The 25,067-nt window shown below is 42.1% G+C and overlaps 3 protein-coding genes across 3 annotated transcripts; 2 read left to right on the forward strand and 1 right to left on the reverse strand.

Annotated features, from left to right (window-relative positions):
* The first annotated feature begins 357 nt into the window (after nt 1-357).
* On the forward strand, nt 358-1,033 carry LOC111603777 (40S ribosomal protein S10b-like). Its single transcript, XM_023321516.2, has one exon. The coding sequence runs from the start codon at nt 427-429 to the stop codon at nt 910-912; it is 486 nt and encodes a 161-aa protein (XP_023177284.1). The 5' UTR covers nt 358-426; the 3' UTR covers nt 913-1,033.
* A 7,286-nt stretch (nt 1,034-8,319) lies between these two features.
* Nucleotides 8,320-8,880, reverse strand: LOC111603931 (40S ribosomal protein S10b-like). Its single transcript, XM_023321762.2, has one exon. It carries the CDS (start codon nt 8,803-8,805, stop codon nt 8,320-8,322), a length of 486 nt encoding a protein of 161 aa, XP_023177530.1. The 5' UTR covers nt 8,806-8,880.
* Nucleotides 8,881-23,290: 14,410 nt separating this feature from the next.
* LOC111603720 lies at nt 23,291-24,669 on the forward strand. Its single transcript, XM_023321433.2, has 2 exons — nt 23,291-23,638; nt 23,706-24,669. Exons 1-2 carry the CDS (start codon nt 23,432-23,434, stop codon nt 24,588-24,590), a joined length of 1,092 nt encoding a protein of 363 aa, XP_023177201.2. The 5' UTR covers nt 23,291-23,431; the 3' UTR covers nt 24,591-24,669.
* Nucleotides 24,670-25,067: the final 398 nt, after the last annotated feature.

Consider the following 25,067-nt stretch of genomic DNA (forward strand, 5'->3'; position numbering starts at 1 on the left):
ACATATATATGTATAAATTATATGCACATACATACATTTACATATCAACTATTTTATGGAATAAGCTAAATTTTCTATCTGCCTTACAAGTTATTTCCTAAAGTCCATAAAGTTCCATCCTTTACATTTATTAAATTTAGTTTAGTTGAACTCTCAATTTATTTATAATAATACGAATTGAAATTAAATTAATATTAATTTTTAATCAATATTAAAATATTTGAAATTCACATTTGCTAACAAGCAATACCTCAGGGTAATCAACTTGCAAAGAGACTCACCTATCGATTCAATTGAAGCATTAAGCAACCCTACACGTGACGAGAGAATACCAAAAGCACATGCCAAATGAAGAATCCTTTCATTATATTGACGCAGCTCGAACGAGAGTCGACGTATAACCTCACTTAATTGAAAATCGAAATCATGTTCATGCAGAAAGTGGATCGGAATGCTATTTACACGGTGCTCTTCCGCTCGGGAGTCATGTTTGCTGAGCGCGCGCTGCAGAAGATGCACCCGGAGGAGGAGCTGAAGCACTTGACCAATCTGCAGGTGATCAAGACGCTGCAGTCGCTGAAGTCGCGCGGCTACGTCTCGGAGCAGTCCGCCTGGCGCCACTATTACTGGTGCTTGAACAACGAGGGCATCGAGTACCTCAGGGGCTACCTGCACATGCCCACTGAGGTGGTGCCCACCACTCTGCAGCGCCGCAACGAGCCCGTGCGCATGTCGCGCGCCTCTGAAGATCCTCGCTCCCGTGGACCGCGTGATGGCAAGGAGCGCGATCGCGACGATCGCACCATGTACCGTCGCACCGAGCGTCCCAACGACTCCGACAAAACGGGCAATGTGGGAGCTGGCACCGCCTCGGTCGAGTTCCGCGGTGGCTTCGGACGAGGTAGAAAGTAAAGTAAAATTACTTTTTTTTTAAATTGCAAATAAAGCAATTACTATTTAATTTTGTGAGCTGACTAGTGGAACTCCAAGTAGTCAGACGCCCAGCTTGTAAGGCCACCTTCCTGTTGTAACATTTGTAACTACAACGGGCGAACAGAGTAAAAGAAAAAAGATTTGCATTTGAATGGGGTACAAGTGTTGAAGGCGCTCGCGGGTTACGGCTTTAAGGGCATAGATCAGAGCCACACGCTGGCAACAAGTGTTCCAGGTGCTAGTCGCCGGCGTCTGAAGTCTGGAGTGTGGAGTGTGGAGTGTGGCGTCAAGTCGTGGGCGCTGGGCTGGGGTCTTTTGCATATCGCGACATGGTCGTGTCTTTGTCGCTGTCTTCGCTGCGAGGCGACAAATAGACTTGTTTGCCCAATTCCCAGCTGCTAATGATGCATTTTCGATGACGTTTCGTGCACATGCAAATTTTCTGTTTGGTCTGGAGCCGCCAAGCGCGACTTACAACACATTGGCATGAGCCAACGTGTGGTGAGTGGGTGTGGAGGGGGACGCGGCATAATCACAGCCATCAGTAACGTGGCGTGCGACATTTATGACACGCTCAACTCCAAGCTCTGAGCCAGGCAACGCGACAGCGTAACATAATATGGCTCATCATCTCCAGCAACGCTGTTAACCTCATCAGTTTCAGCCTCCGCGCTGAGATTGTCACCATCAGTTGCAGTACCCGTCCTTGTCGCAGTATCATAACCCGTCTTCAGTGCCGCCCGCTCGTAATCATGCCCATCAACCTCGCCCTCGACTTTGGCTGAACACAGCCAACGACATCAGCATCAGCATCAGCATCAACCTCATCATCTGAGGCATCAGCTTCAGCTTCAGCTTCAGCTTCAGCTCCAGCACAACATATCACATCATCACACTGGGAATGCATTTTGCATCGCTTCATGTCACATCTTCGCATTTGGCTGCATTCCACCGCCGCCTGCTTGCTCGTGTCGCTGGCAGCCAACGCTCGCTGCAGTCCCCAGGAGTTATTTGCATGCAAGTCAAGGATTTTGGCGGGCCCAAACACTGGCAAATGATCTGCGACTCGTGTGGACCAATTTACAAATAAATGTGCATAAATGTGAGCATTCTCTTAATTCTTCTACTCCCCAAGGATTGTTTACATGCAGTTGAGAGAAATCGAAAGTATAACTGATGCGCTTTTGTTTTCAGCTTGATTTGGATTGAGGGTTAGATATTTGTCTTGAGCTATTACTTAATGGAAGCTTTAATAATTGGTAAATACTATATATATAGTATACCAATAAAATAGAAATAGTTAATTCCTTGACTTTGATTACTCTGCATTCCTGACCTGATGCATTAGAAGTTCTAAGACATTAGATTCATTTGAAGTTGCATATGATAAACATTAATAGTTGTCTCCTAGCGAATAATTCAATGGAGTTGAAACTGTAGCTTACGGGGAATCACACAAGTAAAACAAATACCCTCCTTTCGCTTCAGTTTCAAAAGGGATCTTGATTATTGCTCTGACTTAACGAGAGAGCATAAGTGGAGAGTGCATACTCTTAAATGTCTAAGCAAGGTATATGAATGAGTTCTCAATATTTGTTAGGCTCGCTATCAACAGCTTTTTTGTCTGTCACATATTAAGAGTGCGCTATTGGGGAATGCTCAACTAAGAGATGCCCTGAACCTTCTGCCGAGCTGCGTTCGTAGCTTTAGAGATAAACAGAGATATGAAGGGAAATAGACAAAACTGGAATACTCAGCATTTATGATGGTTTGAAAGAAGAGTAAGAATCAAATGTATATGAAACAGAGCAAAGCAATTAACAGATGCTGATGAGACTGAAGACTGCTCTTCAGTTCACGAGAACGGAATAATACTTTGATTAGCTGAGCGCGTTATTTGTCTGCAGATAACTTCTCCTCGCTCAAACCTTATTGAACATAAGGTACGCTCTGTTTTACAATAAACAATCAACCAGTTCTAATAAATGGAATAATTAATTTTCATTACATATAACATCATCCCAGTTGTAATGCCCTTAATAATAAAAGTAACAAGAGGAGTTTGAGCATAAAGAAAGTTAAAGTTAGATCTTAAAGTGGTTTTCCCGTGAACTTCTTTTTCATTGAATGCAAAACTTCGCACAGTTTAACAAGAGACAAGAGAAAGATACAGAAATAAACGCCTAAACGAGCTCGAATGCCCGCTTCTGGCGTCTCTCTTTGTGAAGTGTCGCTCGGTTCGGCTAGTGTTTGCCCAGTTCTTTGTGAAATTTCGCAGCCCAATTTGTCAGGCGTTGACAAAGACGCTTTGTTGGCTTTTTGGATGCGAATCGCTCGCTGGCTGCTGGAAAATTGCGCCTAGTGGCTGCTGCGTTGGCTTGGCAAGTGGAAAACATTTCCGGATGAGTAACCCATCAGTCAGCGCGCCGAGAGCTGTTGACACCACTTTGGGGGCCAGCGTCATGAGAAGATGCAAAAGTTGCAAAGTGATTTTCAGCTGGTGCAACGTTTAGTCTTCATCTCGTTGCTGTTGTTGCGGCGCAACAAGTGCGCAGTAAATCATGGCGTGCAACATGGGAGCAGGAGGCAGGAGGGAGCGACAGGAGCGACGATGGGGCGTTGCAATTCAGCGCGTGATTGAAAACTGATGGCGTGTTGGCGGCGCATTCGAAATGCATTGGCATTAAATAAACAGAAATTGCGCATTTCTCACGCGGAAATGTATCGCAGTTGACGACAGACAGACTGACTGACAGACGGAGACGCAGACGGAGACGGAGACGGAGACAGAGGCAGAGAAAGAGCAAGAGAGAGAGACAGTTACTCTGATAGACTGACTGCAGCAAGCACATGCAAATGCAGATGCATCTGCAGCGCCTGTCGCCGCACATCTTCACAGCTTTCGTCTCACAGTTGGAGCCATTCGGCTGCCATAGCTAGCGGCACCCACTTAATTTGCCAGCTCGTTGCAGCGCCCGGATGCAGATGCAGATGCAGCTGGGCCACAGTCCGCATCTATTCACGTCACTCGTGCCTGACAAAATGTATCTGTTTGCAATTAAATGTCACCCATTGTGCATAACGGCACTCGGTGTCAGCCTAACCAAATTCCAGAGCACTGCTCGAAACATTATCTGCGATAAGTGCCTGAAAACGTCACCGACATTTGTCAATGCCATAATCAAAATGTTGCCATGCTACTGATTCCAAACTAACTGGAATTGAACTAGAGAGTCAAGAGATAGCTTACTGGTATTTAAAGAGTAGAAAATACACTGGAAAACATTCTTAGTAGAAGTTCCCAATAACTTAAATAGTTCTCATTCAGTTCACACAATACGAGCCGAATGAGAAATAAGCCAAAGTCAAGTTTTATAAAAAACCTTTAGCATATCTGAGCCCTTTCAGCATGTAGAGGAGACCTACTTCATATGGCTACGCCTGCTAATTGGCTTGGCTGCTAAACAGATAGAGAGAGAGAGAGAGAGGGAGAGGGAGATGGGACATGTACGAAGGTGGAAATTGACTATCTCACGGCTGCCATTGAGCTGAGCTGCTTGCGTATTGCAATTCAAACAATTACCATAAATGACGATAAATGGCCAGAGTTTAATCAGAGTTGAGCCCAGATGCAACAGCAGCGGCAGCAGCAGCAGAGCTGGCAACTGGACTGCAGTAGCCAATGGTCAACTGTGCTGGAGCGCAGGCGCAACCTCCTGGGCTACTTTACGATGGCAGTTCGCGGATTTAGCCGCATGTCAAACGTCAACCTACTCCGAGTACGAGTTAAACATGCGCCGCGCAGTGCTGCAGAGACTTTGACTTTCCCAAGCGCTGCCAGAGGCAACGGCACCCATTTGCCATGAAATATAACCTCAATCAACATTCGCTCATTACCAAGCGGCCAGCAACAAGCGGCGGTGGTGGCGGTGGCGGTGGCAGCGGTGTCGGTGTCGGAGGAGTCTGGATGACATTTTATTTATGAATACCAAATTGTAAATTATTAACATGTTTCACGCAAGTTATGGCCGGGCCGAGTGCGAGCTCTGACAGCGAATGTCCATGTCCACGTTCACGTCCAAGTCCAACTCCAACTGCAGCGGGTCGCCAGATAGAGAGAGAGAAAGAGTGAGAGTGGGTGAGTGAGATGGTATGAAGCGACTGGCACGATGGATCGCTGACTGGTCGGTTGGCAAGTCCATTGGACAATCTCCATCTGGTCTCTGCAGGCTGCCTGCTGCCTGCATTTGCTCAATGCAACATTTTCGCGTGGCAAATGAAAAGTTAATGGCCCGCTTGGACATACAAATGAGGTTATTAGCGCTTGATTATGGCGTCCATTTAGAAATGCCATGCCACGGCCATATTGTACTGCACCCAGGAAGCGACATCAATCGACCGAGCGAGCCACAAAAATATAAAAAATGCAAATGACACCGAAAAGGCGGGCAGCATTAAATGTAAGTTTGTTAGAGCCACAAGCTTCGGCTAGTAAACGAAACTAAGCGAATAATAGAATAATATATATAGTCGGAATTATGTGTATAAATAGCTTATAATTTTTATTTATTATACTAAATTGACAGCAATTCATGAAAAACTTAGTTTCATTAAAATTTTAGAATATGTTTCTCAAAATATTTAAAATAATATTAAATATTTTCTATATAGAAAAAGTATTCAACTTATTGTCTTATTGTCCTATACCTCATATTTGTCCACGTTCAATTATTCTGTATGTAAAATAAATCTTATTACAAATCAGCAAAAGCAAAAGTAACTCACTTACAATCTGAATCTGTCTCTCTATCTTTCTATCTCTCTTTCCCTCACTCTAAAGCCTTCTCCCTCTCTCTGCAAATAAGGACATTTTGGCACTTTCTTTTGAACCATACACACACACAGCTTCTTCGAACTTCTTTCCCAAGCATCTACGTTGCTGTGCCAGTTAACTGCAGCGACCTCAAAACGAAGTGTTAATAAATTAACACTCAACTAAGATCCAAAGATCGAAATCAACAACAGCACTTGAATACGCATGCGAATACGTGAGAGTAGGATGCGAATACATATATATCATTTACTTAAAACACAAATCAAAGCGCTGTAAAATCTCGGACACTTCCTGATGCAGCAGATCCAATGGAGCGACTGCTTCATGGCTCACGGCTCACGGCTCACGGCTTACGGTTCATGGCTTATGGCTCACGGCTAATGGCTGATGCCTTGTGGCGACTGTTCGCATCGTTAGGGACGTTTCAATAATTTACCTGAGAAATTACATGCGGCCAGGTGACGAATGAAAGCAGCCGCCGCTGCGGACAGCAGTAAAAGTTGCCAAGTGAAAATCGCCAACTGATTGCGATTTGGCCGACGAGGCGACTGGGCTGCGAGCATCGTCCATTTATCTTTCTCATATTTTTGCCAGATAAACACGAAAAGTAGACGGACTGCAAACAAATCATGCGACTGACTGCATAAATCACACAACACATTTGACACTTTTTGGATGCGACTGCAGCAATTCAGCAATCGACCCACCGAATCCAAATTCAAATCCTCCATTCCAGCTGTGTGTATATGCAGCACAGCTTAGCTCATTGAGGACTACTGAAACAAGGCAGAGGAAAGCTCCATTATCGACTGAGTGTGTGTGTTGACTGAAATCAATCTAATTGGCCACAAAATGCTCGCCAGTTGCTTAACTTAAATGGCTTGAGTCAAAGTAGTTATGATCGTGTGTTGACGCTGAGCGATATCTTTAGGATGTTTCACTGGCAAGTATCTGAAAATTATAAAAGCATTTACTCAGAATTGTATATAGAATTACTTGATCTTATTAATTTTTTTTCTCTGAGGTCTTAAGTGTCAGCTAAGCAGCCTGAAAGTTGCACTCTTTCATCTACACGATTTTCTTACCTGTCTCGTATCGAATATCAAGCCAATCTATAGCAAAGTCTCTCACTTTCGACAGGCCGCTGGAAAATTTGCTCGTTGTTGTTGTTTGGTTTGATTTTATTGTGATTTTTTGTTGTTCTTCTTTTTGCTTAATGAGGCTAAAGAGTTAGGGCTTGTTGGCAGGTTGGGCGTGGACTAAGGGGAAGTGAGGTCTAAGGGGCTTACATGCCACCCATAAAGGTGGTCTTGGTGTCTTCCCACTGGCGCTGCTACCAGGAGTGGCCTGTGCCTGCGCTGTGCTATGCTGTGCTTTGCTGTCCCAGCCGCAACAGTCTTTGCCGCTCGACACGAAGTTGATTACACTGATGGCGTTGCCGTGTAGCTGTCAGCATCGTTGCCTGATGATGACGATGACGAGCTCGAGGACGCGAGACCCCGATGCAGCGCTGCAGTTGCTTCAGCTGCTGTTGCTGTTGTTGTTGTAGTCGTATCTGCTTGTTGTCAAAGCGAAAGCGTCTGGCTGGCTGGCCAGGGGCTGCCCCTGGCTCGACTCGACTCTGCCCGGCTCGCTGGCTGTGTAATAAATCTGTCAGTAGGTGATTTTTATGGCCCCGCTCGACACTCGCCGCTGCTCGCCTGCTCACAGCTTACAGCTCACAGCTCACGGCTCACAGCTCGCTGCTGTTTATAATCAAATAATAAATGCGCTTCCAGGTCTTCCCAGCCATCCTGTCCTGCACCAGGTCCAAAACCAGGTCTCTCCCTGGCCTGCGTTGGCGTGGCCAACAGTGCAACGTCAAGCTGTGGATTTATTGTCGTTATCCGAGTCGGAGCGAATTGTTTATCATAATGTAGACACATATTTTAGTGGGTATTTAAGTAAACAATAAACATGCAGTTGATTGAGCAAAGGCCCTAAGACCCTACCGAATGATTGACTCGATATACCGGATGCAACAAGCACTCTGTAAACTTTATTTACTAACACATGCCCATCAAATACTAAATAATGGTCATTCTCCAGTCTATTAAAAGTTTATAAAATAAATTTCATTTCATACCTAAGTGCATGCTTATTTAAGTTAGATCTGGGATAGATCTACTTTATCTCTAAATACATTTGTATGAATCGTGAGAAGTATCCTATGAAATCTAATTATTTATTTGATTTTGTAACATATTTTACTGCCAGTTCAGAGTTTAGTTTAGTTTAATGCAGGTATATAGCTATCATATGCCATTATTAAGTAAATTGAAATGCCAATTTAAGTTAAATGCAATATGAATTTCGTTTCACATTTAAACACCATATAATCCAGTGATAGAAAGAGAAAAGGCCGACAAGAGAAAACATACTCGAGATTATTTTTGTACTCGAAATAGAATCCCATAAAAAATTGATTTGAAATTAAACAATAAAATAAAAAATGTTACTAAAAAATCTTTATAAACAATTATTTATTGCAAAGTACCATCAAATGTACAACATTACTTTCTGCCTCGTCCGAAGCCACCGCGGAACTCGACCGAGGCGGTGCCAGCTCCCACATTGCCCGTTTTGTCGGAGTCGTTGGGACGCTCGGTGCGACGGTACATGGTGCGATCGTCGCGATCGCGCTCCTTGCCATCACGCGGTCCACGGGAGCGAGGATCTTCAGAGGCGCGCGACATGCGCACGGGCTCGTTGCGGCGCTGCAGAGTGGTGGGCACCACCTCAGTGGGCATGTGCAGGTAGCCCCTGAGGTACTCGATGCCCTCGTTGTTCAAGCACCAGTAATAGTGGCGCCAGGCGGACTGCTCCGAGACGTAGCCGCGCGACTTCAGCGACTGCAGCGTCTTGATCACCTGCAGATTGGTCAAGTGCTTCAGCTCCTCCTCCGGGTGCATCTTCTGCAGCGCGCGCTCAGCAAACATGACTCCCGAGCGGAAGAGCACCGTGTAAATAGCATTACGATCCACTTTCTGCATGAACATGATTTCGATTTTCAATTAAGTGAGGTTATACGTCGACTCTCGTTCGAGCTGCGTCAATATAATGAAAGGATTCTTCATTTGGCATGTGCTTTTGGTATTCTCTCGTCACGTGTAGGGTTGCTTAATGCTACAATTGAATCGATAGTCAGATACGTTCCTTGGCATGACCGATAGTTTAACTTTCAAGGCAAATTGCAGCCTCATAGTGTTGTGCACAGCTTTTATAGCAGTGTTGGTAAGCGCTATAAAACTAATCTCTTGAGCAAACTTTCAATCAGCTGAAATTTCTATTCAAAGTTTAATTTGCACGATTTTAAGAGCAGTTTTGATGAGTCTCTAACTTGTTCGCACACATAATTACAAATTGTGGACGAGTGTGTGTGTGCACATGTCTTTCTCGCATTAACAGCGTCTCAATCGTCCGCATCCAAGTTGGCCAAAAATATGTCAGAGCAGAGGCGCCGCGACAACTTTGTTAAGTGCAAGAGGCACTCGACGGAATCGGACTCAATTCATATGGGCATCTGTACATACATACGTGTTTATATATATATATATATCTTTCCCATCGGTTGATGTTGTCACTTGCAACGCGTTGCTGCAAATTGTCGTCGTGTCTGTCACAGCAAAAACCCCAGCCAAGACGGACAGCGCGCATCGAAGGAATGTTTCATATCTGGCGAACGACCACAAAATGCCAAATGTTCTTATTCTTATTCCCATTGTTGTTTTTGTGGTTCTTGTTTACTGATTGAGTGACTGACGTTGGGGCAGTGTTTGCCAAGTCGACAGCCAAACATATTATGCATTAGATCACCTAACTAAACCAACTGCGCGGAACGTGCTTTAGGTCTCTTGCATGAACGATGCGTGTCTCTGTGCAAAAGTTTTTTCCTTTTGAATTTCTACAATGGAAAAATGTTATCTATACTATAGATATGCAATATTTGGACAAGGCTAATAACGATAAATGTTTTTATTAATTGAAACTAATTTAGTATTATTTATAAATATTTTATTTTAGTCAACTTCGCCTTGTCTAAACTTATTTTGTCTTGTTTGATTTTAATTAAATACTATAATTTTTATTAATATATTTTACTACATTTCTAATTCTAACTAAAGAATTTTTTCACAAAAAAAAAAATAATATGAATATGTTTAGTATTATATTTCAATTAACTAACTTTTTTTTTGCTGAAAAGATCTAAAATGTGTAAATTAAATCAGTTTTTTTGCACTTAAATAAATGTAGAAAACTAAAAAATCGACATATATCAAATATATTTTTTATATATATAGAACCATTATATTTATAAATTGTTGTATTTATTTTCATATAACTATTTAACAACAATTTATCAACACAATTTCAGTTTCATTCATTCATTCAAGTTCATTCTGGAGTCTCGAAGTATATGTATTCGAATTATATACATATTGCATGATCATATCAGCATTTGGTCCATGGAAAATGCCATAAATATGAATGTATGCAAAACATCATGGTCCGTAGACTAAAATAAAACATAAATTCATAAATGAGTGCAACATTTGGCGCTCTGATGGCCAACAACTTTTATGGCCCACGAACACTGAGGCAACTGACTGACTGACTGATTGTCGGGCCGACTGGCTGGCATAAGATTTCACGACATAAATTGTCAGCTGAAGCGTTTCGTCTACTTCGTCATTCTGGCGCATGAATGAATGTCATATTCTTGGCTGAAAATGACGAACTGCTGACAGGTGGCAACGTCTAATTGGGCTTCTTAATTTTTTGACACTTGCGCATAAAGTGATTTACATACATCCGCCCCACCTCGACTCGCTGTTCACTAGTTCACTGATTTCGGTGAGTGTTGCCCAGAAGATACCGACAGACAGACAATTGCTTGGTTGCAGAGTAAATTCCTCGGAATTGCCACAGTTCTTCAACGTGGTCGTCGTCGCGGCTGTCATGTTGACAATCCGCGATTCCCACTGCCTCTGCCAGAGGCGGTGGGCGCGGGGCGGATGGGCCTGCAATTGGCAAGAGGAGGCCAAGCATATCGGACAACCACGCGTTCATCATCATAATCATAATAATTCCTTGCCAAAAAAAGACCACAGCAAATACTGTCACCATGAGCCATGTCGCTCTTTGCAATAGGCACAGTGGAATGCAATGCCAAGTATATTCTGAAGACTGATCGATCATAGTTAATTGTACAAAAAAACAATTAAACTATATAAAATATATGAAAATGGCAATTCAAATTAGAAAATATTTCCATATTTCACTTTTAAATAATTCTTAAAAATGTTGATGACAAAGGAAGATAATTATCAAATCATCATCATCGCAGTTCATTCTGACCTGCATGTTTTTAGGTCAAACTATAATATTATGAAAGGATTATTATTCAAATGAAAAATATTCAATATTTTAACAGCAAACTTTTTTTGATAACTTAGGCAATTATCGAAAATAGTATCTAAAGCTAAGCAGATCTATTTAGTTAGATATACTTCAGTTCCAGTTCCTTGCTAATTTATAGGTGGTTGTTTGCTATCTTAATCGAAGATTAAAGAGCTTAATATAATTTTATGATTTTATACTTACATATTCATATGTTAAACAGCTTTTTGTTGAGGTACCACTGTGCGGTTGCTCAGGCTAAGAGGAGACCGCAGCATCATCCACAGCAAAGCAGACGACGACGCCGAAGACGACGTTGACGCTGACGCTGACGCTGAAGCTTGTCACTTGTCAGTTGTTTGTCATCTGACATACATGTGAGTGATATATAAACACACACGGTCGGCGATGCGACTCGACGCGACTCGACTTGAGTTGGCCATGTCCACATTCACGTCCACGACGCCGTACTACTACTGGGGTATTATCCACATCCACATTCAGGCACTTAGTCTAAATTTCCGCGTACTTAGCTGCAGAGAGAGATAGAGAGAGTGACACTCGATGAGGGATAGGGAGAGATACAGTCTCATATATATGCATTTGCTTGTTTTTTGTCAGCAAAATTTATTGCTTCATTTGTTTCACAAAATCCACTGGCAAAACCTGGCACGAATCGCCGCCTCGGCCACAGCATTCGCAACATGGCCATAGGCCTGCTCTTTAGAAGGGGCTAGGGGCTTACAGTTTAGTTTTTCATATGTCAGTGATATATCATCGGGCAATTGGCCACAACGCGCAAAAAACAGCAGCGGCGGCATATGAAAATGAATTTGAATAACTAACCATTAGCATTGGATCAAGTGGCACTTCCGCTCAGCTTCCTATAAAGTGAAAGCTAGTATCTATCAATCAATCTGTCATTGGTGACTTTATTATTATATATATTTATTATTATATATGTTATACAGATGTATTATCTGATGTATGCATAAGTATCAATGCATTATGCATAATTTTGTAAACAAAGAGAAAACAAGTTTCTTTACTTAAGTTCTTCTAGTTTTATTTTAATTTTCTCTATCTAAAAATGTATCAAGAAAGTATCACTAACTAAAATTATAGCTCAAATATTCTCCAGCTAAATGCAGCTATAGTTTAAGTCCAAACAAAAGTTATCCAAGTTGTAAACTGAAATTAACCGCAACCGAAAATTGGCTCAGTCACATGCCTGGGCCAACCACTCAGTAATATACAACATCTATGTATACATATTTATATATATATAATGTACAGTATATAACGTATATATAGTACGTACAGGCGTGGCGTAAGACATTTATGACGTCTATTGTATGACGGACGGAATGCAAACCGTCACGTAGTTTTGATTGACGAAACAAGCGCACAAAGTTCCTACCTGACAAATCGCCGGACAGACAAGGAAAAGACGGACGGGCGGGCGGACAGATGGATAGACGCGTCGCCATGGCTAGAACAAAGCGCCCAAAAGACGGACGAAAAAGTTTTGCAATGCATTTCGCACGGCGTTTTCCTGCCTCCCACAGCGCAGCAAGGGATCCCAATTCATTTGTACGTGCGTTCGTATATGTATGTCTATATCAAGTAGATATATATATATATATATATATATCTATGGCATACATATAAACCTCTACAAGTTATTTAATCTCATCTGTCTATCAATCTGTCCATCAATTTGCCAGTCAGTCAGTCAGTCCGTCAGGCTGGCGCTTAGCTTAGTGCAGTTCCGTTTGCCTTCGTGTGTTTCAAAGGCACCCAAAGTCGTAACAATGTATGTCCATCTGCTAGTCACACATACATACGGACATTGTGAAGGATTGTGCAGTAACTACGATGGCTGTCCATCATTTTGTCTGCTCTATAAATTTTCTATTTTAAATTGACAGCGCTTCCTCCAAAACTGAAGCTAAACGGAACCGAGGCACTCAACCTCAGCTTCGCCCGCCTCAAAATTGAACATTGGAATTGAATGGATTGAGTGACTGACGGACAGACGGACGGGCGGACGGGCGGGACGGGAGAAACGAAGAGACAGACGGACAAACTGACGTCCTGTCTGGGCAAATGAGCGAACGGGTCGAGGCAGTTGACAGATTGACGTCGTCCTCGTTGGCTCCCCTGCTCTCCCTCTCACCTTTTAACTTACAGCCCCCTGCAACCTATTCTATTTAGTGTTGAACTTGAGTTGCAAACGTATTTTCAATTGGCATGTTGCATTAAATTGTACTCAAGGACGACGCTTCAAATTAAATGGCATATTGCATTAAGCTCCAGGCGGGGCATATATCGAAATTATACTGTAATTGCAAGGGAATAACTATTTGATGAATGAAATGAATGGCAAATTAAATTACTTGAAGCTAATCATTTTTATTTTCATTAGATACCATATATTAATGAAGTGCCTATAATTGTTTGTACTTTACTTTTTAGGGCGCTTTCTAATTTTTGCAATATTTTTATTTATTTCTTAGTCTGCTCTATATTTTTGAAAATTTGTGAAAAGGCTCTTAAAATAGTTCTTAAGCTATTTTACACTGCTAATTTTTTTCAAAACTATTTTCATATGCTTCTTTATAAAAAGTTAATTATATTTTGGTTTTATAAAAATTTATTTTATTAAATCTAATCAAATTAAATTAATTTTAAACCCCTTTTCAAGCCACAATTACATGGATGTGTGTGACTGTGTGACTGTGGTCTGTGCCACTTATAGTTGTTGTAGAACTTAGTCAACTGACACTTGTCCAGTCATAAGTATGCTAGGCACTTTCATAAGAAGTCCAATTATTTGGTCAACTTAAAGTTTATAACCCTAAAAACAGTCACACACACACACAGACACATACAGAACTGTTTATTGTTCGTCGCGTCCTGCACAAAATTTATGCACGTCGTGTATGACAACAACAATAACAACAAAGGCACTAAAATTGTCTGTTTACTTTAAAAATTATTTTCACTTGAGTGAAAAATCATTATCCCTAAGGTAACACAGTGCGCGTTTGTTTTCTACGTTCCGGTGGCAAAGGAAAAGTTCAGGACCCCTCATCCGACGCCCGTCCACTGTATGGCCTGGCTGGACATGCGTTTGCCCAGCCCTTTTTCTACCGACTCTTGCTGTTCCTCACTCTATCTCTTTCCGACTCTAACGCCCACTGCTGATTGTGTGGCCGTTGGACACTTTGTAAGGACGACTGAGCTGAGCTGGGCTGGGCTGTGCACATTATGTGTGTATGAAAGGATAGAAACCTGTCTCTGACAAGTCATCGTCAGCTGTCAACTTATTCTTTTGAAGTGTATTTAGTTGTGTTGTTGTTGCTGTTGTTGGTGAACTGGGTGGCTGGGCCCTCCATCCGTTTGGTCATTCATTTGAAACCGCCCTCCTGTCCCTTTGACCCTATCTCACAAGCGACTGACTAAAAGATTGAATGAAGCGTGTGCCGCTGAGTTCGTCAGCTTGTCAACTTTGGTTCGTTTTGCTTTTGGCCTTCAGTGCTTCAGTTGTTCAGTTTGGTCTGATGCTGTTGACACTGCCGCATAATATAAAGTAACGGCACAGTTAATGTCCAGCACTGGACAAACTGTCAACCGTGTCCAATAAACACAGACAAAGCCACACACACATGCCATTAGTGTGTGTGCATGTGTGCGTGTGTGTCGCAAATATGTGCTGGCAGACATTTTTATGTGTGCTATAAAAAATTGAAGATGCATTTCAAATATCTTAAAGAAAGATTACAAGGAGTACTATTATAAATATTACAGGTGAAGCGAACCATAGCGGAGGCTTTAAATATTTACTATATAATATATAGATAAAATCCATTTTATTTATAATATTAAGAAAAAAAATATATATACAAATATTACTTATTTCATTACATATAAAAAAAATAATTGAAAATTAAAAAAATAATATATATTATTAGTTTATTAAATATACTTTAAATAAATTATTAAATATTTTTAAACATGAAATTTTAATAATAATAAAACAAACACGTACATAGACTGATAAAGCTGTTAAATATTTATCTAGAAATAAAGTAGAATATATGAATATATGAGGATGCACAGCTTGTACATAAGCATGCTACTAAAGAAGTCTCATCTATGCCTCACTCATATCAAGCCAAATATATTTAAACCAGCAAGAGTAGAGTAAATAAGAGTTTATGCAGAATATTAGTCTTAAGCTTTACATATGTATAACCTCGTATTTAGTCAAAGCACTCAGGGATAATAATTTAACTCATACTGAATACTCAACGCAGGACAACTCATTCTCATATGATTTCTCCTCTGCATTTTCAAAGCAAAAATCGAATGGGTAAACATATGCTTAGTTGTGGGCAAGACACAAACCAAATGCAGTTTTCGATTGATCAATGTTTGTGTGTGTCTGTGTGTGTGTGGGTAATGGCTTTTGTGTCCTTGCCCCGCAACTAAAAATCAACGTTTCAATTAACGGGAATTTTACAAAACTTTTCTGTTTGAAAATAAAAATGTAAAGAATAGAAAAATGAAAAACCTTCAGCAGCAGCTAGTCAAATTTCTATTTAATTTCTGGCAACAAGCGGACGAAGTTCGTCAAACCAAAACTCAGAAGTGACGAACTCTGTCCTGACGTTGGGACGGGGTGACCCTTCATCAGACAGAAACAACAAAAATTGCTCGCAATGAGGCGGGCGGCGGTGGGGCAAGTCCAAAGGACACAAGCCAAGAGGCCAAAAGGATGCAGCGGGCGCTGACGAAGTATAAGCAGAAGATGGACAAATGAAAAGCATAAGGAAAAAGGACAATATTGGACAAGTTGGCACACATGCGACAGCGATAGAGAAAGGGATAGAGAGGTTGCTCAGAGACAGAGAGAGGGAGTGGAGGACTGCTTGGGTCAGAAACATCCTGACGAGATGTAAAGCGACAGCAGAGCAGCAAAGGCAACAGCCGTTGGTTTGACTTGAGATTGAGTTGATGACGAAAAAGATGACAAGTTAAAAATTTTTCTAATGAAGGACCTTTTATAGCACAAAGGACACCCACACACATACACGAAGACATGCAAACCGATGGCAGGACATGCGCTTGGACTTGTATTTGTATATATGTATATATCTAAATACCTAAATATATAACAGCTGGTTCTCACTTCTGGCTTTTCGCAGCAGCTCTAATAGCTATGCGAAGCTGTATACTCTAGGGCTGATCTTCGAACTGAAGAGATATTAAGAGATTTAAAATTTATATTTAAATTTAATCGTTAGATTGCTTATATTCATAATTTAGGAAACATCCAGAGACTTCAATTTGTCAGAAACATAAGACATATATTACAATCATAGTCATAGGACACAATTTATTTCAGATATTTAGCATCGCTTAGTTAGGATTGTTAAGCTGATTCTTAATTGCAGATCCTTTTCAATTAAGATAATTTTTCATAGAAGCCTTGACTAAGGATTGGTTTAGGTCTTTAGAGATCTATATTCAGGTTATGTGAAAGTCAAATTGGAAAGCAGTTATATATATGTACAATTCATATATAGTAACTGTAATTCGTTGCTGATTGAGAGCGTTTGATTGCAGTTCTGAAATGAGTTGAACTCATTTCATCGTCATCTGTTCGTTTTGATGTCGAGGTTTCAAAACCGTTGATAATATCGGTATACTCAGCTCTTGTGTATTTTTCCAAAGAGCGCATCAAAATGGTTCTTAAAAATAAGGAGAAATTGAAGTGTGCTTGTTGGTGGCGTCAGCAGCTCGACTTTGAAGCATGAGAAATTACAAAGTTACTCGCCTCCAGTTGTCAATCCGTTGAAGGATCTTTGTTATCTGCTCCAATGCACATGCGGGTGGCGGCTGTCGGCTGTCGGCCGTTGGCTGTTAGCTGTTGCCTGTTGGCTGTCGACTATGGGACCCGGTCCACGGCCAAGACGTTTGCCCTGGTACGAAGATGTTGTTGTGAAGATGATGTCCCTGAGTGGATAGATAAAGGATTTGTGATAAATGAAAAGCAAGTGGCGTATGAAAGCAAAAAACGTAAAGAAAAGGAAAAATATGTGTGTCGCTGTGAAGCAGGACTAGCTGACTGGCTGACGGACAGGTCCTCTAACACATTGACGGTCCGACGTTGTTATCCTGTCGTCGACTACTACTGGGCTGACATCTTCGTCAACGACAATGCTCTTAACTTTGATGTACACGCATTTGTGTTCTCCCACTGACCTGTCCTCACCTCTTTCTACTCCCTGTCCAGGTTGTACTAGTTCGAGTGCAACGGCACAGCTGCTGGATAGTTTGACCGAAGCTTAAATTCATTATCGATTGTATAGATATTTGAAAGACTCGATTTATGGAGAGTTTTCTAGGCCTCCCCATATATAGTCGACTCTCTTTCTCACTAGATCCTGCCATCCGCTGATTAGTTTGACTGGAGCCTTTGTTCATTCTCGATAGTCGAATTATTTAAGGACTTACTCATGGCAAAGAGGCCTTATCCGATCTAGATCTATTAGGTAAATCTCAAATTTGTCTAACTTATGGAACATCTTTTCTTAACTATTTCTATCGAGCCAGTTGGAATAAATTGCAAAAATAAATTGAAAATATGAAATATCGAAGGTTGACGTCGTGTTGCCTTCCTCTATAAACAGCTAGCGAATGATTTATCCTTCCGCATCGGTCTCTGTACGTGTGTGTGTGTGTGTGTGTGTGTGTGTTTGGCGATTTGTACGTTGCTTGTCAGCGTTGTCCATTGTCAATTCGTTTGTTGTCACATGCGTATCCTGCGGGGTTGCTTCATCATCTTCAGCATCAGCAACGGCAGCATCGAAGGGTGAAGGAAAATGAGCTGATGCACAGCTTTTGGTTTGATTGAAGGTTGTGATATTTGACAGATTCGATTGAAAATCCTTTGGGCAAGCACAAGACGAACTCTCGGACTCGGTTGAGTGACAGACTGACCGGCCAACTGACAGCCAATCCAACCAAACGGCGAACACTGAACACCAGAGCCAGACTAGACCCATCCAGCCGGATGGGTGTTTGCAGATTGTGACAGCGGCAAAAGGGTAAATAACAGCTGTAGTAGGAGAACAGACTCTGGAAATAAATTGAAAGTGTGCTGTGAACGAAAATTGACGAGCTGCCACTGGACCAAAGGCGCAGCGGGGCAACGATGGGGCGTGGCATTTGAGGGATCCTTCCGCTACAGTTTGTCTGATTGACTGAAAGGTGATTGAACTTATTTGCATAAAATAGCCAAACGTAGACAATTTCTTCTCTAGTTTTTCCCTGTCACTCTCCCACTCTTCTCTCTTCCCACTCTCTCTTCCTCTTTCTCTCTTTCAAATGTTTGGACTTTAATTTTGTGGTCTGGAATGGGACTTGTGAGTGCCAGACAATTGCGTCTTGCGGTTTGACAAAAATACAGAAAAAGACATTTCCCAAAGACAATTGCAATGTTCGGATAGCTGAGTGAGTGCTTGGGGGAATGAGCGTAACACATCTGTTTCGTACAAATTCATTCAGTCGATTGTTCCCAGCCAGACAGGAAGACCAACTCAGAGCTGGTGCGGGCGACACTCAATTCCGTCAACAGAAAAGTTCAATCAGAAATTAAGAAAACAGCCGCCGCGAAAAATTGTCGCGCGAAAAACTTTGCACCCCGCCAGGCCAATCGCGAATGGGTAAATGGGTAGAATGGAAAATGGTAAATGAAAGGAAACTGGCATTAGACAATGAACGAGCCCAAGGAAACACAGCCCCCAGTCTGTAGCAACGCCGCATTTCATCGCGTGTCGAAGACGCATTTGATGGCTCGACGACACTTCAGACATTTCCGCAGACTTCGACAGCAGCAATTGAATAAGGTGGAGTTTTCATAGGCTAAATTAGTGGAGACATAACAAAATATATTTTTCCCTTGGATAATTATTCTTAAAGTGCTTTTTGCTAAACGAAATTGTTTTTATCTTGATTTTTACTTAGATTTCTATAACAAATTTATAAATTTTTATAGTTATGAAACGTTGGAAAATCTTCGAAATGATTCCGCAAAAAAATAGCTTGACTCACATCGATCTCAAGTTTACTTTTTGCTGTGCAATTTCATGTTATGCTTCGATCTCTGTTTCAAACAAAATTGTAAAGATAATTCATATTCTATATCAGAAGAAACTTAATAACCAATGGAATCAACCATAGCTAGATCCCCTCTGTATAAGACTTTTTGATTTTCTTTTACTTTCAGTACTCTGTTCCCATCATATCTTTGTTTTCACTTTCGAGCTTTCGGTATTTATCAGCTATCCTCGCTCGCTCTGTTTATTCAATTATTCCGGCTGAAATATATATGTTTTGAAATCCATTTTTTTCAGCCGTTGATTGAAAAAGTATGCGAAGCGTGCATAAATTGTTGCGACTGGCCAAATGCCACAAATTCAATTTACGATGAACAATCAATTTTGTATCGAACGATCGCAGGTTGACTCTTGGCCCCCATTCGTTAGACTTGCCCAGCCCCAGTGGGATCTCACTAAACAACACACACAACACCCGCCACACACACACACAGACACACTCGGAACACATTCACTTACATATTTCATTTTGTTTATTTGCATTCCGTCGCGCGTTGCTTTGGCTTTGCCGGACTTCAACTTCTTGACGTTACGTTAGAGTTTTGGTTCCCAGAGGTGGAATAGGAGCGGAGCAAAAACCTGGCTGCGGAAATTGAAATTTGCGCTGGGCAAAGTGAAGGCGGATCGATTGCAGGCACTGATCAAAGTCAACAGCTCGCAAAGCCTACTCAACTGCAGATACAAAAGATACAGATACATTGCTTGTGGCGTATCTTAAGCTCTCTCTCTCCCCCTCTCTCGCTCTCTCTGCATCTCTATCTCTGTCGACTTCAACTCGCTGTTGTTGGCAGTTGAAGCCTCGGTGCAATTTTTATTGTTGGCATTATTATCGTCACATGTCGCTCACTAATTGATTTTTCTTGTCGCCTGCCTCGTCGCTCGTTCGTTGCCTTTCGATCGACTCGCGGATCGTTGCTCGATCTGAATGATTGGCTGCAGTTGTGGTTGTTGTTGTTGCTGTTGTTAATTTGGTTGCTGTTGTCGCAGTTGCTTGCAAATTTTGTGCGCACATGACACTTGCCGGGACAGGCAACATCAGCGCTGCCAGTGCTGCCAAATGTGTCAAAGTCGCTGTTGCATTAATAAATTTTGCGTACATCACACAAGCAACTCTTTGTACCTCCATCTCTCGCTCTCTCTCTGTGTCTTTGATGTTTTCTCTGCCTCTCAAGCATTGACCAACCGAGCGAGCTTCCACAATCCGCAGCAGTTGTCTATTGCCTACAAATTGAAGACTTTTAATAAAAAATAAAAGAAATAAAAATAAATTGAAAAGTTGTCAAATAAAATTTAAATAAAATATTTAGCAAAATATTTATTCAAGCAGAAAAATGTTGAAAAATATTTTTAAATATTTTTAAAAAAATACCCAAAAAATAAAATAATAAAAAAATATGTTTAAAACTTTGTTTTAGATGGAACCCTGATATGATCTTCCACATATTTCAAAGAGAGTATCTGCCAAATGGGAAAAGTTCTTTAGTTAGTTTCGACTGCTGAGCAGAAAATCGATGATCGAAAAGTTGCGATTTGGACGCTGAGCTGTTGGCTGTTGGCTGTTGGCTGTTGGCTGTTGGGAACTGTTTGTCTCTGTGTTCGCATTGACATTTTGTCACTTAATTTGTTGTTTTTCCAGCGAGCTGCTGCAGGTTGGTTGGCTTGGCTTGGCTGCTTAGTTGGACAGGCAACTGGTTTGGCTGAGGCAGCTGGCAGTTGCTGTTGCTGCCGCTAGTCGGCAATTGCCTCCGCTGCATGGAGCAGCAATTTGTTGGCCGATCGCAGATAGGGCAATTTTAATTGGACTTAACGGAAACTAGCAAAGAAATGCATGCAAAGCATACAAATGAAAGGTGAAACCGCAACAGGGTAATGCAGGTGAGGAGCGGCCGGGAGAGTGCAGCATGTCAAAGTCTTGGCTAAGAGCTGGTAAATGTGTTGGCTCTGGTTGTGAATTGAGCTATCTAAGAGTGATCATAGCAGCAGTGATCGCAGCTTGATTGCGCCCGTTGGGATCCTGAGACCGAATCATTCTTTGACAGCAGCAGCGGCAGCAGCAGCACAGATCGTGAGAAATTCACTCTGTGAATGCCAATTGCCAACTGATTTTCACAGCAAGTTAACATTCCGAGAGTAGTACAACTTTCAAGATGGCTCAATTGTGATTTACTCATTATCGATTATCGGAATCAGTTTGGAATCTGGCAGAGCTTAAGAGTTACTTAAGCTAGAACTTTGTTAAATTCAAATTCAATAAAGTTTAAGTTATGTTGGAAGGGCAATTTTGAATTGAGCTCAGATGTCTATCTATCTTTTTAGATTTTTCTTTAAACTCGACTATCTAAAACAATTTCTTTGGACCTTAGACAAATGTGAATGCATTCACAATGCTGTGCTTTGTTCCCGTCGTCCAGTTGGTTAGACGTGGGAAAGCAACCTGGCTGAGAGCTAGCTGCTAGCTAGTTATGATTGATTTGACTGAGCAACGTAATCTAAACTCTTTCGTCATCAGCTCCATTGGAAACGGCGGCGTTGGCGGCGATAGCGGCGGAGTCTAGTGAAACACCTGCGCCATTATTTTACGTTATTGTCGCACATAGCGAAGCCAATATATCATTGATAGCCGATGACGACGATGCTGCTCCTGCTGCTGCTGCTGACAACGACTCATATGTGTGTGTGTGTGTTGGTGTGTTGTTGCTTGAAGTGTTCCACGTCGTGGATGTTGCACATTTCTCAGACGTCACAAAGACTCCTTGCCCTGCCCTGCCCTGCTCTGCCCGTTGGCAGCGACCAGCCTGACCGTAGTGGGAATTGGGCTGGGCTGCGGCTGGGTCGTTGCACTGTTCTGGCCCGGCCCGGTCGGGTGACTTATGTTAGCTGCCGCTGCAGCCGGCACATCCATCATCTATCAAAGACGAATTCATCTCCGTCAAATCGCAGGGCCTGCGCTTTGAATGTGGGCTACAACATTTATGAATAAATTGCACGTACGACGACACCTCATGGCATGGCTGCTGCACTTGCAGCAGCTCCTCCTCATGGCCGCAGCCACGTCCCATGTCAACCCACTTGGACGGCCTAGCCGCGCATTGCCAAATGAGCGCAGCACCAGAGCACAGGACAGAAACTAGCCAAGACACAAGGGGGCCACACAGACGAAGACGAAGACGGCGACGATGACGATGACGATCATTTGGTGCCGCCAGGAAATTTCAAATTTATTATCGCATTTGCCATTATTTATGATTTGTGCAAAATCTTGTCGTATATCAAAGTCAATGGTGTGACATAAACTATCGATGGCTATCGATAATTTACGTCAACTCTTTCCAACTAATAACAACAACAGCAATAGCAAAAGCAACTAAAATAATGATGAGACTGCGAATGATGCTGTTGACAATCTGCTGCTGCTGCTGCTGCTGTTGCTGCTGCTGCCGTATTGAATTCGGTTCGAGGAAACATATTTCGCGAATTGCATCCGCTTGAGTTGGCACCTTCGATGCGAATGTGCTGAGCTCCTTTCGTTGGGCATGGGTAATTCAATTGAAAGCATTTATCATTCACCTTTGGACAAGTTTCATTTAATCCGGATCCCACGCTCTACGAATATTTGTTTCAAATTGAGCACAAAAGTGGTTGAAGACCTTGCTTATTCTTCTTCAGATTTTTATGGAGATTAAATATTTTCAGTCTTTGATATAGGTATTACTTCATTTAGAGTTTACCTCACCTCATTTATGTATAGATACTAGCTAAAGCATTTGAAGGAACACCTCAACACATGACTTCAAATATATCCGCCAAATAAGAACGTAAGAGTTGACTTTATCTTATGGAAATCTTTGCATCTAATGTCAAACAAATTTCATTTAATTGCATACAACAATTTCAGTCATTTCAAATCGAATCGGCGTCTGGAGAACATCTCCGCAGGGGTTAATGCTCACACCCCTATTTTGATAAAATATAGAAAATATATATGGCGAGAGAGCTCATTTGGCGCTGAGCTTCTTTCTCATATTCTTAAATCGCAATGGAGATGAATAGAAAAGTAATGCGTGCTGGGATATCTGTGCGCACATCTGCCGGAGAAGTGATAGTTACCAAGTGTTGCCCCGAGGACAGGTTTATTCTCATGGACACAGATCAAGATCAAAGCTCTCCAATAAAATCTGGATTGGAATGTGGATTGCCCGGGAGTAATGAAAGTCTCGACATGTTCCCAACTGCCGCCAACCAGGTACAGGTCGAATGTATTTATAGCTTATACATAGATATGCAGCAACAGACATAATTCTCATCTATAGGTCAACGAAAGGTGCTCAACTAGGGCCCAGTTCATGGAGAGTCGGAAGTTGCCTCCGTTCAATCAGCTCAAGCGTGCAAACCCGAGCAGTCGTGCTGGGCCGTGTCGGGGCTACAAGGGGCATCGCAATGAAAGCAGGCCGATTGCGAGAACTGCAAATGAGATCGAGGGTAACTTGGTGGTGGCGCTAATCGATAGCAGCAATCCTGCCGGCAAGATGACGCCGAGTCAATGGGAACTGGTGGAGGCAAGACTGGTCGATGAAATGCTCCACTTCATGGATATTCCTCACGTGTTGCCCATCAGATTCGACGATGCTGGTTGGCAGTCAGGCGTCAAGCTTATCACCTGTGCCGATGCACACGCTCTGGACTGGCTTTCCAGAACTGCGTCAGCAATGCCGGCGCCTTGGCCCGATGCAAAACTGAAAGTTGTCAACAAGGCATGGATAACGTCGCCAATTGAAGCACAGCTGAATCTGCCACTGGTCATGCCACAGGAGCAAGTCTTGAATCTACTCAAGTGGCAAAATCCAGATGTACCCACCGCTGACTGGCTGGTGGTTTGTGTCAAGACCGAGAACAAGGGTCAAAAGATGCTGTTGAAAATCAGCAAAGAGGCCAGCGATCTGCTTTCCTCGAGGCATGGCAGAATGTGCTGGGGCATGGGCACTGTGCGTCTTCAGATTAAGAAGCAACACAAAAGTTCCAAGCCTGAGGCCAGTGAGTTCACTGAGGTGCAACAGGTTCCTTGCTCGAAGGTGACTCCGGAAGTTGAGAATGCAGAGTCCGCGGTCACTTGCAATGATCAAATGGTAGAGGCACAAGTAGATCTGCTGGATAGCTGTGCAGCTGTAGCTGCCACGGCTCAACTATCGCCGGTGTAAGACGCAATCCTGAAGGACATCATCGTTGATATTTTACCAAACATTAGCTTGGGCAACTATAGGGTATACTAGTTTGTTTTGTTCGTTTCATTTAGCTTGTATTAACATAAATGTTGAATCTGTTAAATGCTTCTTGAATAATTTGTAGAAAGGATGAATAGTTCTGGTAAGATGAAGGTGTTTCTGTGTGTCTACACTCAATTTAAAGAACATTGCATTAAGAATACATTCTGGTATTTTTAAAAATATTATTTCAAATAGCTCTGCTTAGTAAGTTTTGAAAACTCGTTCAGGAACTGGTTCCATTAGGGGCCTAAACTTTGGCAAATAATTCCATTCAAATCGCCAATTATTGGGACATCGAAGTCGGAACAAACATCAAAGTGGCTTCAATTGCAATGCTGTAACGACTTGAGCGAATAGAATTTACAGTTGCATTATACACACTCAGGCACACTCACACACACACACACACTA

Source organism: Drosophila hydei, unplaced genomic scaffold, assembly GCF_003285905.1.
Source record: "Drosophila hydei strain 15085-1641.00,03,60 unplaced genomic scaffold, DhydRS2 tig00008114-arrow-pilon, whole genome shotgun sequence".
Classification (NCBI taxonomy): Eukaryota; Metazoa; Arthropoda; class Insecta; order Diptera; family Drosophilidae; genus Drosophila; species Drosophila hydei.